The sequence below is a fragment of the Vulpes vulpes genome, chromosome 13 (assembly GCF_048418805.1).
Source record: "Vulpes vulpes isolate BD-2025 chromosome 13, VulVul3, whole genome shotgun sequence".
Taxonomy (NCBI): Eukaryota; Metazoa; Chordata; class Mammalia; order Carnivora; family Canidae; genus Vulpes; species Vulpes vulpes.
In genome coordinates, this window is record NC_132792.1 from 135,353,028 (window position 1) to 135,369,971 (window position 16,944).

The 16,944-nt window shown below is 35.3% G+C and overlaps 1 protein-coding gene across 5 annotated transcripts in view; it reads left to right on the forward strand.

The window, feature by feature from the left end:
• RABGAP1L (RAB GTPase activating protein 1 like) overlaps positions 1-16,944 on the forward strand; it is a 724,498-nt gene that overhangs the window by 103,665 nt on the left and 603,889 nt on the right. For all 5 annotated transcript variants that reach the window (XM_072733070.1, XM_072733072.1, XM_072733073.1 and 2 more), the window contains 2 exons: positions 9,071-9,137; positions 14,249-14,351. In XM_072733070.1, coding sequence (XP_072589171.1) covers positions 9,071-9,137; positions 14,249-14,351 — 170 coding nt within the window. The remainder of the gene's footprint in view (positions 1-9,070; positions 9,138-14,248; positions 14,352-16,944) is intronic.

Here is a 16,944-nt window from a genome sequence, read left to right on the forward strand (position 1 = left end):
ATGGGTAGGGCGGAACACAACAATCACTGGGAGGCAAATCAACATAGCTGTGGGGTCTCTACCATTTATTCTCTATTAAGATATGACCTATCGAAAGGGAATGATGTTTGTGTGATCAAATCAGGTTGCTTCTCCTTCCCCATTGCAATTAATCTTTTCATCATCATCTTAATTCTCTTAGCACACTCAGGGCATAACATATTATTTTCTAGGTCTGGGGATGAAAAAGTACAGGTGAGTAACAGGAAGAGAAGGATCATCCTTTTGGGAGTGTCAGGTACTCAGGTCTGACCTGTATGGAACTGCAGGCGAACTTAACCTTTTGTGTCTGCCAAGACAGGTCTGTCATGGACCATACACCACCTGACACCAAAAGCTTGCAGCAGCAAGGTCTCAACAGAAGCAGGAATAGAACATGAACTCACAGACCTGAATTGACTGGCTCTTGCAGCAATTCTTGACCATCCTGCCAACATGCCTTCCTTTGCTGAAGTAATCACTTCAACTCTATTAATCTCTTCCTGTCTTTCACTCTTACAGCTTTCCTAAATCCTTGCTCTCTTAGCCACCATCTTGCATTTCCTCTAATATGACTGCAGTTTAGCCTCTGGTGATGTTTTAGGAATATTGTTTATTTCAGAGTAAGCATATTTCTGGAGCCTCAGGTAAACCTTTATTTTCTGGCCACCAGTACTCAAATTGTTGACACCAGTTCCACAGAGTGTCCCAAGCCACTTTATTAACTGGAGGCAAACTGGTTGGGAAAGGAAGGATTGTGGTATTACAACTATGTTTTGGACAAGACTTGAATTATTCATTTATTTAAGGATAATGAACTTTATCATTTGTCCCAGGCATCTTCTGACTGACTTCTGAAGTTGAAGAAATATTTGGTTCCATTTGATGTTCTTCATTAGGTTCCTCATTAACTGGAACCAAGTGGAAACTACATTTTCTTCCTCTAATGTTTCCTCAGAGAAATTCTTACTGTTTTCATAATTTGAGTACGATATTTCTAGGAACCCTCTGAGGAGGACAAAGCCAGCAGTGTAATGTGTTAGGATGTCTGTTGCTTACTCCTTTTCACATCTTCATTTGGCATTTCAAAGTTATGGTGTCCACCCTCTATTCCCCTTTTTTGGTAAAAAAAAAAAAAAAAGTTATGGTGTCCAAAACTCAAATTTGATTCCCAACGCTGTTCCAAACCTGTTCCTTCTATAGCCTCCCTCAGTCTTAGCAGTTTGTAACTTGACCCTTCCATTTACTCAGGGCGAATAACTTAGAGTCAGATCTTTCATTCTGTACACTTTATTCTTAGTAAATCTTATCAGTTCTACTTTTAACTATATAAGGAAAGATAAAACTCTAGACAAAAGGGTTAAAAAAATGTATCAATACACATGGAAGAAAATTTAGATGAAATAAAGAGTAATTAGAAGGAAAAAAAGTAAATGAAATTATAGCTGAGAAAAAGAATCAGGAACTCCAGATGGAATCACTATTATTCTTATATTGTTAAAAAGTGCTCAAGTTGTTTATGCTTTACATTTCCTCATATAGTTGATTTTAGGATTTTTTGCTGATGTTTTATCTTTACCTACATTTGATTAACCTTTGTGTGGGAGAAAATGAGCCCTTGTGAATCAGCAGTGGCTGTGGGGGAAAATATTATTTTTCTTTATGCTTTTTGATGTTTTTAAATTGTGTTTACAAGTATATTCAATTATAAAAATTCTTGGCTTTTAATTATTTTGATATATATTTGGTATATGCAAAAGCCCAAATAATGTATCATTATCCCCAAATTTCCTATATTATTCCTATTGAGTGGTAAAACAAAATGATTACTAAATGTTTTTAGCAGTGATTAAACGCAGTGTTAGATTTTGAAATTTCTTGGTTTGATTATCCTAATCCTTTTTAATATTCTATTTTTATCTGACTATAAGTTCTTCTTTTGTATTTGAACAGAGTTAGTGGAAGTATTCATATTTGAATATGGTTCTGCATTTCAAATTTTGATCCATTATAATGTGGGAGTTAATGGGAACATTATTTCCCCAGGATGGTATGCTTGGATGTTGTGTGTTCTTGAAGTTTACTGGTTGATAATTTTAAAAAGGAAGAAAAAAAACGTCTTAAAAATATTGCCTTTTCTTTTATAGCCTCTTTGCAGATTAAATTCTCTGTACTGGTAGCAGATCTAAGCATCTATTTAAAATATTTTTTTTTTAAAAAGATTCTATTTATTTATTTATTTATTTATTTATTTATTTGAGAGAGAGCCTGCGCATGTGTGAAAGTGTGAGTGGGGACAGGGGAGGGCAGAGGGAGAGGAAAGAGAATCTCAAGCAGATTCTGTACTGAGCATGGAGCCAGTATCCCAGGGCTTGATCCCACAATCCTGAGATCACAACCTGAGCCGAAATCGAGTCAGGCACTAACCGCCTGAGCCAACCAGCTGCCTCCTAAGCATCTATTTTATTTTTTTCCCTAGTAATTACTCCTAATACCCCAGATAATCTTAGAGAAAAAAGTAAAAATTTCCTACTTGAAGAACAGAAAGAAAAGAACAACCAGTTTTTTAAACCTCATTTGCTGGTAAGTATAAAACCTAATGGAGAGACTTCTTCCTGTGATTAATGTCACTGAAGCTAGCAAGGCCTTTTAAGTTCACCAACTATGGAGTCCTTCATCTGGATTTAAATCCTGGCTCTGCGGTGATTTGGCCAAGTTATTTAATTTCTCTGTGCTTCGGTTTCTAATTTGTAAATTGTTAATAATACCTTTTAAGAATTTTTGGAGGGGGCAGCCTGGGTGGGTCAGTGGTTTAGCCCAGGTGTGATCCTGGCGACTCAGGATTGAGTCCTATGTCAGGCTCCCTGCATGGAGTCTACTTCTGCCTGTGTCTGTGCCTCTCTCTCCCTCTCTGTCTCTCATGAATAAATAAATAAAATGTTTAAAAATTTTTTTTTCGGAGGAAAAAAATTAGACAATACCTGTAAAGTACTTGGATTAGTCCCTGACTCAGAATAAATGCTTAATAAATGCTTGCTGTTATTACTATTGGTAGTATTATCACTAGTACCTCAATCACCAGTACAACAATTACTGAGTTGGTTTTGAATGATAAGTGGAAATCAGAGTAGCCTGCACAATCAGAGTAGACCGCTACTGTGAGAAGGCAAACACCTTGGCCAGATTTTTTAGCACTTATGTACATGCAAGTGGTCTTTGCTTTGCAGTTATGATAATGCACAAATTTATATTACTTTGGTTTAGTTAAATAACACCAGTCCTGCAGCCCACATAGTTCAAATTTTTGTTATCATGGTATATTAGTTTTGAGTAATTGCAGAAAGTAAAGACTCTGCTATTAACTCTTCAGTCCATAGTCTTTATATAAGTACAAGATCAGGGACTAGTCACGTCACTACTTTGAAATTGTTTTGATAATGGTAATAGTGTATCTCTTACTTTGTTTACTACCAGACAACAAAGTGTGTTGTTGTATTACATCCTTATCTCTCAGTGATAATAAACCTGTGTAACATTTCACAAAAATGGGTAATCAAAAGAGTTGGCCAAGAAAGATAAAAGTGAAACAAAGAAATGAAAAGTGATAATGCTAAAAGTGAAATTGCATGTGATCTTAGATTTGGAAATGATGACAGCAGAATGAAGATAGGAAGAGACCTAAGCCCTGCATGAAACTATGGTGTGAACCATTCTGAAAAAGTCTGGTGAATATAAAGAGCACAGTAAAGTCACTCTATATCATCTTTAAGTTTCAGTAGGAATAGAGAGCTGCTTAGGGTTGAAATGGAGCATTTACTTCTACTTTGGATTAAAGACTGTGATAAGAAAGAAAATTCTAGTGAGTTTTGCTAGCAATTAAGCCAAAATTTTGAAGTTAGTTCCCACATTGAAAGGCAGTGGTAATTGCAAGACTGGAGATCATGAGGTTTCTTTAGCTGAGTTTTGGAAGAAATATACAAGCATGCAATTGAAAACATTCATGTGGGAAGCCTGGGTGGCTCAGTCAGCATCTGACTTTTGATTTTGGCTTAGGTCGTGATCTCAGGATTCTGGGATTGAGACCCGTGTTGGGCTCTGCATTCATTAGAGAGTCTGCTTGAGGATTCTCTCTCTCCCTCTTCCCTTGTCCCTCCACACTGCTCACACATGTGCATGCTCACTCTCTTTCTCAAATCTTAAAAAAATGCAGCATGACAGGAAGCAACAATAAACAGTATGCATGTGGCATGCATGGCAGAACTTTTACTGTACCATACAAATAACTTTTCAGGATTTGAATAGGACATAAGTGGAATTATAAAGATGTAGGACCATGGGAATGTTGACATTGCCACTGTACAGTGGAATCTAGATAGGCAGCCAGAGGAACATAGTGAGGATTAATTTAGCAGCATAAGTAAGGAAAGTGGTTGTGATGAAAAGGATGAATGTCCTGGAGGAAGTTATGCCGGCAAAAACTTCACATTAAAGGAACCCTCAGAAATACTTCATAATGTTGAAAGCACAAAGGATAAAATATTGGAAGCAGATTCAAACTGAGAAAGGAATATGAGTGTTTACCAAGGCACAGAAAAAAATGCTTACTCTGCATTGTAAATTATATGAAAAGAAAGCAAGCTCTATTCAATCTTGTTTCTGAAGAAATAAAGCACTTTTATGTTTCTGAGTGATTTATTTATTTATTAGATTTTATTTATTTATTCATGAGAGAGAATGAGAGAGGCAGAGACACAGGCAAAGGGAGAAGCAGGCTCCCTGCAGGGAGCCTGGTGCCAGGACTCAGGATCATGCCCTGAGGCAAAGGCAGCCGCTCAACCACTGAGTCACCCAGACATCCCCTGAATGCTTTAAATTACAAAGTACTAAATAAATAATAGTGTACTTTGTCCCCCTCCATTTCCTTGTATACTTACAACTGACAGCAAAGAGTTTTTAAAGTTTTGACAAAAATAAAGGTTGCAGAACAATTAAAAATTTCCCCATTGATCCTAACATCACTTTGCCCAGTTTCTCTTGTGTGGTTAATTGTAATGGTTCTCCATACTGCGCATAGTGAGGAATGCCTGTGTATCTGTCTTGATCCCTTTAGCGAGTGAAAAACCCAACATTTCTCATCTGGGGAACTTTTCCAACTATCTTTTAACTTCTTCAGTATGAGATTGAGTGGGATTCCAATTTTTATAAAATTCATCTTTTAGTCTGAAAAAATATGATTGACATAGCTTTTTTTGGTATTTCCGTTTACCTCCTCTGACATACTGTCACTTTTGCATTTTTAACAACAAAAATTCAGTTAGGAGACAGTGTTCCTTAACTGACATTGGTAGGTGCTTGCCCCCTTTCGTTTTCCTTTCTTCGTTTTTATCCATAGTTTTCATGGAGGTAGATAGGATTCTGACCATTTGATGGACGGAAAGCAAAAGCAAAACATTTAAGTTGACTGTTACAGAACATTAATGTGGTTTTCTCACTCTTCCATCACTTAAGTCTAAAGCAATGCTAGATTTGCTAAGTTCTGGTGTTTGTGTGGATGCTAACTTGGTGTTAAAAACTGTTTCAAGTTCTATTTTGGGTAAAAACTCAGAGGTATTATGGAAGGTTAAACTTTCTCTTCTTAATAATAGTGGCAATTGTCAGAGCTCCTGGGCAGCTTAGTTGGTTAAACATCTGCCTTTGCCTTAGGTCATGATCCCAGGAGCCCTGTGTGGAGCTTCCTCCTCAGCCGGGAGACTGCTTCTTCTTCTCCCTCTGTGCTCTTTCTCTCTCTAAAATAAATAAAATCTTAAAAAAATAATAGTGGCAATTGTAATAATTTATAATTGGGAACTACTTTCTAGTTTACAGTGTACTTTCACCCTGTGGGTTTTCATTTCAGCTTATATGAACATAGCGAACTTGTAAGCAGATAGCATTTGTATTTCAGAAATGTAGAAAGTGAGATATTGCAGTATAACTTGCCCTGGATCACATGGAGAATTTGTAATCTTTCCTGATAGGCTACGGAGGTGACAGAGTATAATGTGTAAAAGACCTGCAGTTTTGGATCATGGACATGGGCTTGAATCCCAGTCTTTTAACTTAATAGCTGTGTTGTTTGGGACAAATCACTTCTACCAAAATGAAAACTAGTTGCATTTTGCATACGCAGGTTGTTTTGAAGTGTAAATGCAGCAAAGTAGTAATGTCTGACTTAAGGTATTTAATAAACAGTATATACCATAATTAATGTAATAATGTTAATATATCTCATTCTCGGGAGATTTGATTTCAAATTTTAGGTCAGCTACGTACTATATTATAAATAATATCGGTTATGTCTCTTTTATGCTTTATTAACATTCTGTTTGTATAGTGATCGTAGAACTTACCGTATCAGGTTGTAATTCCCTGTTTACTTGTATTTTTCTCCTCCTATAGACTGTGAGCTGCTTGAGAAAACAGGTGTGATGACAGTTTTCTACATTATTTATAGAGTTAACAAGAAAAGGTTGAATGCTTTGACCTCCCCAATGAAATACTTAATATTCGCGCTAGGTGGTTGTGGTACTAATAATATCTAATTACTGACACATTATTCCGAATAAACCTTGCTTGTCTGTGTAGGAAACCTGATGTGCTTTAATGAAATATAATTTTGAAAATGACTAATACAGCTTGATAGAAAAAACTGCAATTTTCGTGTTGGAAGAACTCCTTAGAGTTTGGGTATTATACCTTTCCTGTTTTCTAGAAGAGGAAGCAGAAGCTCAAGGGGTTGGGTGCTTCCTCTAAGGTCATACTACTGGTTGGTGTCAGGATTTAAAAAAAAAGTTTTTATTTTATTTATTTTAGAAGGAGAAAAAGGGCCGGGGGGGGGGGGGGGGAGGCGGGTGGAAGAAGATGGGGAGGGAGAGGGACAAGCAGATGCTGCACTGAGCATGTAGCCTGACTTGGCTTACAATCTTGAGATCATGACCTGAGCTGAAATCAAGAGCTGGACACTTAACTGACTGAGCCACCCAGGTGCCCCAGTGGCAGGATATTTTATTTATAATCCAGGAAAAGAGCAGCATATCAAAGATCATCAAAATAAGTGAGAGCGTTGCCATTTAAGGAAAACCTAAACCTCTAAAGGTTCTTTATTGCAGTAGAGTTTAACATGGGAATATTAGGAAAATATAAAATTGTATCAATTTTATCATTTACCTGCAAATGATTGGCAAACAAAATGATAAAAAACTTTGTTTTCAAAAAGAGCAAAAAGAAATGTAGGGAGGTTGCATACTAAATTGTTAACATTGGTTAACATTGATTCCTAAGGGGGCTGATGTTAGGGTTAGGGTAGGGTAAATTATGTTTTCTTTATACATTTTGGTATCCGTTAACTTTTTTTTTTTTTTTGGTATCCGTTAACTTTTAAAGTGAATACATAATAGTTTTGTAACTTAAAAGCTCTCTATATAATATAGAAAATTGTTTAAAAAAAAAACATGAGAGATACAAACCAAAACAAAGCATATAGGGAATGTGAGAGATGTCTTCTGTCCCTATTACCTTTTTAGTTGGGGGCAGAGGGGGGACCAAATTTCATATCTAAAAAAAGAATTCACTTCTTTATCCTTGCCTAGCAAGTATTTAAGGCAGTGGTAAAAGAAATAGTACAGTAAGTTGCTTAATTAACATTTAATTTGTAGTGTTTATTACAGGAGTTCAGAGGGAGATTATAGCAGTGTAATTATACTAAAATTGTGGATATTAGGGTATTATTTCCTTCATAGTACATTACATTTTGTTAGGTAGTACAGTGATGGGTTTGGAAAGTTATCTTCAGAGCTCAGTGACTTTTTATCTTTGTCATGTACTTGATTGTTTTTGGATGCCAAAAAAGAGCCTTGAGCAAGGTATCCTCAAGTACTAACAGGAAGCATGTATTGTTTTATCACTTACTGGACTCATATTGGGATAGACTTAATTTGTTCACAGAAAAACAAGATGTGCTGCTAGAAAAGTGAACTTTTGGAAAATAACAAGGATCAGATTGAGTAATGACATGTTAGGTGCCGGTATTTTGAAATTTAGAAAATCTTAACATATTTAATTTATTTACATTCTCTACTCCTGAGTGAAATGTTCTATAGCATATTTTATATGTTGGAAAACTACAATAAAAACACTAGTAAGTGTGAATTGCGTTGTTGGCAGAGGGATACTGAAGGCAGATCACATTGCTTCTAGAGTTATAAGATCTATTTAATAGACAAAAGGATTAGAATAAATTGTTGAATTTCTCTGGACTCTACTTTCTTACTAAAAAGCAGAATTAATGATAACCTAACAAATATAAAAATGTTGGAATTAGCTGACTTTTATAGCTTGTAAAAATCCTTGACAAATAAAGTAGTAGCAGTATTGATGGGATTCCTAAAGCTTCTCTAGAATCAGGAAACACAGAAAAAGTAAATAGTTAATTGTATATTGTATGTTGGATAATATCTTCACTAGTATAACGGCATATTTAGTAACGAGTTTCATAAAACGTTTTTTCAAACTTAAGGTATAATAAATATTAGCAGGCTACTCAGTGAAAATGACTATTGAAGACCAGGGTAATTCTTTCTGTTAATTTGACTTGATACAGATTGAGCACAGTCTTTTAAAAATCTTTTTTTATTTAATTGGGGTAGTTGATTTTGACTTCTATGTTTGAAATAACTCCAAGGCAAATAAAATCTCATTTCTACTAGAAACCAGTTCATGTCTCACTACTGTATTTTGTTTCAGTCAATAACTTGTGGCCATTTTTATTATAGTTTCTGATCACGGGTAATTTCTTACATGCAGAAATAAAGATCTGGGAATTTAGATAACTTTATGTGATTTTATTATGTATCTTAATGAATTTTTTTTTAATGGTGTTTTTTTAAAAAACTAAAGCTATTTGTAAGTACAGAGCTCAGACTGTATAGTTATTATAAAAAGGCTTTTTGCTCACTGGGCTTCTATATATTCTTGATACCTTATTTGTCCTTTTTTTCCCCCCCAATATTTTCAGATGTTTTGGAATGTTATTAAGCCCAGGTCGAAACGTGAAGAACAGTGACATGCATTTACTGGATATGGTAATGATAATCTTAAACACATTAACCAAGTATAGATGATAGTTAATTTATATTTTAGAAGTATTTTCTATTTTAAAGTTTTGTAATATTGTCAGAGTTTCTAACTTTCAACTGTATGGTAGTAATAATTTTGGAAACTCAAAATTACTTATAAGAGAGATTTAGGAAACTTTCCACCAAAATGTCATAAACAAACTGTAAGCAAATAAAAGGATACTGTTACGACAATGTCCATCCATTCATCTGTTTGGGTTCTTAGAAAGATACCTTTTCTTTGAGCTAAAATAACAAGTACATGATTATAACAGGCATATCCAGAGTGACTATGGTGCCTTTCATTTATTTTAATGCACTGTTATTAATTTGAGTACTGTGATGAATGCTTTTGTTTTTTTGAAAGCATTTCCCTTTGTGAATTTATCCTCGTTTATTACCTGTCCTTCAAAGTATATTTACTGTAGGAGTGGTAATTATTTAAGGAATTTTCTTGAAGGTTGATATATATTTGAGAGTTGATATTTGATGTAAAAATAGCTGACTATCCTAACTTTTAAACAGAACTACCTTCTGTATTGCACTTAATGAATATATTACTTGGTGATTTAGAAATATATTCTGGTTATTACAAGGTTATTTTTTTGTAATCATCAAAAATCATATTTGTTATTACTGCCTAATTAACCTTAGTTCTGCCCTCTAGAGCAAGATGTTATGTTCTTCTGACTCATTTGAATACATGAACACTTTTAAAACAAATTTCACTTTCTTAGACTTTATTCTGACAAACTGAAAACACTACAATTATACTTAATTTCAGAATTGTGAGACTTCTATTTATCTTGGATAATTTTAAAATGATGCTGACTTTTTTTCCCTTTGAATATTTTCTAATATGCTACATGAATTGAGACTTTTTATAAATTTATAAACTTAATATAAGATCTACGTGAGAGAGAAAGTCATATTTATAAGTGAAAATATTTTTTTAGGCAGATAGATTACTTATATATTATATATAGTATTTAAACAAATTATAAATAAAATTGTTTTTTAGGGGGATACAAATAACAGAGACTCAGTTTTCTTCCAGTAGCGAGAATATTTTTGGTGAAGATACTTGTACTGTATGAGTAAGGAAATGAGAATTTTTGATCCACAGCTATTGATGCTTTTGGTGAGGAAAAATTTTCCTCTGCCTTTCAAGGTTCTTTTGTCTGGTCTAAGAATTAAATTGACGAGAGACTGATTAGTAGGAGAAAACAATTTAATTACATATGTATGGGGGCTCCATAAGAATATGAGGCTTACAGACAGTCAGACAATGAGGCTATTTGCCATTTTGAGCTACCCACCCCAGAAGGGGTAGAAGGTGGAGACTTCAAGGGGAAGGAAGACAATTCATAGGAAGATGAAAAACAATGTTTGCTAGACCACTCAGAAACAATGGGATATAGGAATTTAAAGAAACAGACTCTGCTAATTTCCTCCCTGACTATGTCACCTACTTTATTTTATACTGTAGTTATCTATGGCGACTATAAGGGGGAGGTCAAAGGTTTTTTCTGACCTTTTGTTTTTTTTAAAAGTAATCAGCCTGAAAATAACCCGCATGCCTAACAGATATATTTTTGGTGGCAAATTTTGCTCCCCTATAGTACCTAGGAAGAGTCTAATAGCAAGGTACCAAGAAGAGCTGAAAACTAAGTAGAACCAGGTTTCTTGGAACTGGAATACATTTTAAAAGTCCTAGAAGTGCCTCAGAAAGTTTGTAGATCTTTACAATTAACCATTTATTGACACTAGACTGGTAGCTGGACTCACAATTACCAATACATTTACATTATAATCCAGTAAGCTTGTAATCTGGATGTGTAAAAAGGCAGAAATAAAATTTTCATGAAACAGTTCTTATCCCTTACATGAGTGAGGGACTCTGCTATTTTTTCTTCTACTTGATTGACAAGTCTGACCATAATCCACTAAATTGATTTTATGATCCACAAATGGGTCACAGACTGCTGATTGGAAAGCATTAGCCTGTCACCTCTCGAGGGTCAGGATCATTTTGTTTTGTTTTCCTTGCTGGATACTTATAGGCATACACCATGGCTTATAATAGGTTCCTATTTGCTTAATGAATGGGTGGGTTAGCATGAACTTATATTTTTTACTTTTTTGTGTATGTTATGTCTTTTCAGTACCATGTGTTTGCTTCACCCTACCATCTGCCTACTTGACTTTATAGCTTATGCTTGCTCATGACTTGACAGTAGTTCATCTGTGGCTTACTATGTGATTCTCTGGCCTTTGTCTTATGGCTTTTTTGCCTATTTTCCCATTGCAAACTGCCATATTCTGTCTGTATTTCCTAGTTTATTTTCCTAAGAGGAGGGCATTTAGCGGTTCCACCCTGGCATAGTTTGGGTAGAGATTTTTGTTGTCCAGATGTCCCTTCACTGCCATTCCTGATTTTGTTAGCCCTACTTGTGGTGCAGGAGATGGGTCAGGAAGGACTTTTTAGCAGATAATTGAAGAAGTATCTTTTTTTCTTTTAAAGATTTATTTACTTATTGAGAGAGCAAAAGCTAGAGTGAGCAGAGGGAGGAGCAGAGGGAGAGAAATCCTCAGGCAAGCTCCCCTCTGGGTGTGGAGCCTGACTCGGGGCTTGATTTCACAACCCCAAGATCATGACCTGAGCTGAAACCGAGTGTCAGACACTCAACTGACTGAGCCACCCAGGCGCCCCAAGAAGTATCTTTATTAGAGACTGGGAGTAAGTCAGAGTGTGTGATGGAAATGTCTAGTTCAATAACAAAAATGCCATATTTAATGAGGAGAAACTTTTATTGGGGGCTTTTGATGTATAAGATAGATCACTGTGGTAGTGTATTGTGAGAACTACAAAGACAAAACTATGTTGAGTTAGGCTATTTTGGTTAATAAGGAACAAAGTTCTGTTTAGAACACCTTAGACACAGAAGAGTTTGTTGATCTTCATGAAATTGTATCTAAACCTGCAAAGTGGTCTCTGCTATCTAGACTTTTCAGTCTGTCTCACCTCCCTCCATGGGCTTACCTTTTCTTTGAGCCTCTTTTTAGGGTGGGCTCTTGCTCTTTTTCTACTGCTGCCCCAGCTCCCAGGCAGGCTCTGATGCTCTGCCTCCCTCTCTTTCTGTACCTTCTTCCCCTTCTCTGCTTCTTTACTTTCTCTTTCTCTCACCTTTTCCTACCTTGGCCTCCTCCCCCCCCCCCCCTTCCATTCCCTTCGCTCTCTCTCTCTCCTCCTTTATCTTCTCTCCTTCCCTGCCTCCCAGTATCTGCTTTTGTGTTTGGACTGCATGATAATTTTTTTTTAAAGATTTTATTTATTCATGAGAGACCCAGGGACAGAGAGAGAGAGAGAGAGAGGCAGGCAGACACAGGCAGAGGGAGAAGCAGGCTCCATGCAGGGAGCCTGACGTGAGACTCGAACCCGGGTCTCCAGGATCAGGCCCTGGGCTGAAGGAGGTGCTAAACCGCTGACCCACCCGGGCTGCCCCTGCACGATCATTATTAATGAATTTGTTGTTGTTGTTGTTTTCTCCATTTCTCTCACCACTTAGCAGTTTCTTAATACTCTGCTCTTCTTTATGTATTCTTTCCTACTTTATAATTTCTGTTATCTTATCACTTCATTTGATATGTGGCTTGTCAGGGCCTGATCTCTGAATAAAACTTTCAGCTCTACTGCTAACTGCCCAATTCCCTTGGCATTTGTCAATGGAAAGAAATTTTTTGATTGGACTAGTTCATCTTTTTAGACTCAAGCACAGCTCAAGCTCTTTCCAGAAATTGATTGCTTTTTCTGGGGTCAGATGCCCATACTTGTTCTGAATGGGAATTAAATGAGAAAATAGAGAGGAAAGGCATAGGGAGAGAGAGAGAGAGAAAGGGGTGGGGAGAGAGAGATGGAGACAGAGAGTGAAAATGAATGAATATATGTATGTGTTCAAGTTGCTGAGTGAGTTTTCTTTACATGGCCTTGAGTATACTTCATCTCTAGAACGCAGGGTTCCTAAACTCAAGCCGACAGTTCATTTGGCTAAATACCACCAATATACTAGGAAAATTTGCATTGTAATTACCAAATGACTGAAATAATTTTATAAGGTGTCAGAGAAGCATGTCTGTGGGGGTAAAACTGTAAAAAAGTTTTTGTTTCATCTGTTCCTTTCAGCACTCTCTCTTCATAATATGAGGAAATGGGTACAGAAAATGTAAAGTACCATAGTAAATACTCCTGCACATGCATATACTTGTATGCTGTGTGCTGTTTTCCTGTGGGAACACCTCTAACACCCCCCCCTTCCCTCGCCCCATGCTCATACATACACACAGCTGTATGTGATCCTGCGTTCAGTATAAGAACTGCTGGCTGCTTCAGTGAGAGTCAGGAGTGTGCTGATGGATGTCTTAAAGAGTGGAGGAGATGAAGAAGGGGAGAAGGATGGAAGGGAAAGAGGGAGCTAGTGAAAGGGAGATAAGTTAATCAACTTGGGTGTTGATTACAAACCTTAGTCTCCTTACTGATCATAAGAAAGTGTACATTATCTGATATAGATAATAGAAAAGTATGAATTTTGAGAGGCATTGTGATAAAGTAAATTAATACTTTAAAAATATATTATAAATTAGAACATTGGAAGAAAAATACTGCTTTTCCTTTGAGTAGCTATTAATTAAAATCTCTTCAATGAGATATATACATAGCTTTAATAGAAATTGGATATCCTTGTAGGTGTAGGTATATGAAATTTTGACAGGCAACCTAAGATAAAGCTAAATGTAACTTCAGACCAATATTATGTTTTTGTGAGCCAGCATATAAAGGTATACCCCCTTTTTTCCAAGAGGTATGTGCCTCTAAATAGAAACTCTGAGGAAAGCTCAAGGAGAATTTAACATTGAAAGAAATGCTTTTGTAGGGTGACAGAAATTTTACCAAAAAATGAATCCCATTTGATTGTAAATCCAAATTTTAATAAATTAGATTACTTATAATAAGATATAATTTAAAATGGTGATTTTCTTGGTGTGTATATTCTCAGTGATTTCTGTTTGAACTTTTACAGGAATCCATGGGAAAGAGCTATGATGGGAGAGCTTATGTTATTACTGGCATGTGGAACCCCAATGCACCAATATTTCTGGCACTTAATGAAGAAACCCCAAAAGGTAAATTTTCTCACAGTGTTCATTATTATTTGCTTTAAATTTTATATTATGGTCAGTGTTGTTTGGTTGTGTTTTTAAAAATTCTGGTGCTTATTTAAAATGAAGTTGTTCTTATTTAGATTTTGAAGTTCTTTTTTTTTTTTTTAATACTTTATGCATCAATGGGGAAAACCTGCACCATTCAAAAGAATCCTCCCCAAAGACATGTGAATTAGTTTTATTAGACTATATAGAAAGTATTTGGGGTTTGTGTTTCATATGTTATTAAAGAGTTACTTTATTTTAGGACAATAATGGAAGAGAGTATGAAAGAAATGGTGAAATCAAGTTCTGGAATTTTGCATATCTTTGATAACTATGCTAACTCTTTTTTCCTTATTATAGATTACTTATATTTTTCACTTTTAAATTTTTTATTCCAGTCTTTTGATCTTTGGGTTCTTAGTATGTATATTTAGGATTTCATTTGTGGCAAACACTTTTTTCCTAGTTGTTTACCTTTTCATTTTGTTTGACGTATCTAGTGCTGAACTTAAACTAAATTCATAGCTTATGAGTTTAGTGCATTTGTCATTCTCCCATTTTGTTTATTTTTGTTCCTACTTTATCCAGATATCTGCCAATTGTGTGTGTTTTTTACCCCTCTGCCATCTGTCCTTAAACTAAAATTTAAATTTTTACCTCATGAGTTATAGCTAAAGTTATGTTATACTAAATATTTGCTGTGATTCCACCAATAATTTATATTGAGAAAATAATGGATCAATTGGCTTAATCTTTCATCTTATATTAGTTACTTTATACCCACAGTGGATTTTTGGAAATCATTAAGGAAAGGAGCATTAGTGAATATTGATATGGAAATATATTAATGAAGAGCATTAAATGATCATTATTCTCAACTTTCCTCAACAAGAGTATTTTACCAGCTCCATAAATTGCACATGTTTGATCACACGTTAAGCTGTTTCACAATGAGGGCTAAAAAGAGAGAAAAATAATGATGATTACATAACCTTTCATATTTTAGGAATAAATAATTTTTATACCCACAGTTTGTAAATTCTGGAGACAGGCTTATAAAGACCAGCCTATAACTTCTGTCTTACAATCATTCGGAAAGTAAACATGAAAATGAGAAAAATGAGCCAGTTGATAATTTTGAAAGATTAAAATATAGGAACTTCAAATAGTAAGTTATAAAAAAGCAGTTTTTATCTGTTTTTAATGTAACACATAGTTCAGTTTAATTTATTTTTTAAATACATATTTGGTCTTCTATTTTTTAAGATTTTATTTATTTATTTGAGAGAAGAAAGAGAGGGCAACTCCGCATCTTGTGTGCACATGCATGTGCATGCTTTCTCAAATAAGTCTCAAATAAGTCTTAAAATTTCGTATCCAAAAGATAAGTTATTTTAAATTAAAATTATTTCATATGCCTTGGGATGTCTGGGTAGCTCAGCAGTTGAGCGTCTCCCTTTGGCCCAGGGTGTGATCCTGGAGTCCTGGGATCAAGTCCCACATCAGGCTCCCTACATGGAGCCTGCTTCTCTCTCTGCCTATGTCTCTGCCTCTCTCTCTCTCTCTCTTTCTGTGTCTCTCATGAATAAATAAAATCTTAAAAAAAATTATTTCATATGCCACAAAAAACACCTGATTTCTAAAATTTCCAAATGGTAGCTTTAAGATTATAAATTACTCAGAGGATTCATGAATCAGTTTGATTTTTTATAGAAGTTGAAGCTCTGGAGATGAAATGTCTTGGATCTTTTCACTATACCACCAAGTAGTGTATTCTATTTATGTGTTGTATTATTGTTTCTTACACTTTTAAGTATTCCCCTTGGTCTGATAGGGTAAGTACAGTGTCTATAGAATCCTTATTTCTCTTAAATTGGCAGATGGTATTTATTTAATAAGAGTGTGATAATTTGGGCAGCCCAGGTGGCTCAGCAGTTTAGTGCCACCTTCAGCCCAGGGCGTGATCCTGGAGACCCGGGATCGAGTCCCATCGAGCAGGCTCCCTGCATGGAGCCTGCTTCTCCCTCTTCCTATGTCTTTGCCTCTCTATCTCTATGTGTCTCCCATGAATAAATAAATAAAATCTAAAAAAAAAAAAAAAAAGAATGTGATAATTTTTTTGTTGAAATTGATATTAATAGAATGTTGTATAATGTTTTTTAAAAACCCTGTTGAAGGTTTCTTCTAGTGATCAGCTTGATTATTTGAACTTTAAGAACTAAAAATGCTAGACAAAATACATTTAAAAAGTACTTCAAAAATAACAAAGAAATGACAATATGGATTAACCAAACCATAGATTGAAACGTCCAGTGAGGGGTGCTCAGCTGGCTCAGTTGGTAGAGCATGAGACTCTTATTCTCAGGGTTGAATGTTTAAGGCCAATGTTGGGCATGGAGCTACCTAAAAAAAAAAGAAAAAAGAAAAGAAAATGAAAACCCTGATGAATCCTAAGAAGGATAAATAAAATAAAACCCAAATTTCAACCTATCATAGTGAAAAGACACTAGCCTAAAAGATTCTAGAAGGAAGGCTGTGGCCAACTAAACATTTTAAATAATAACTGAAA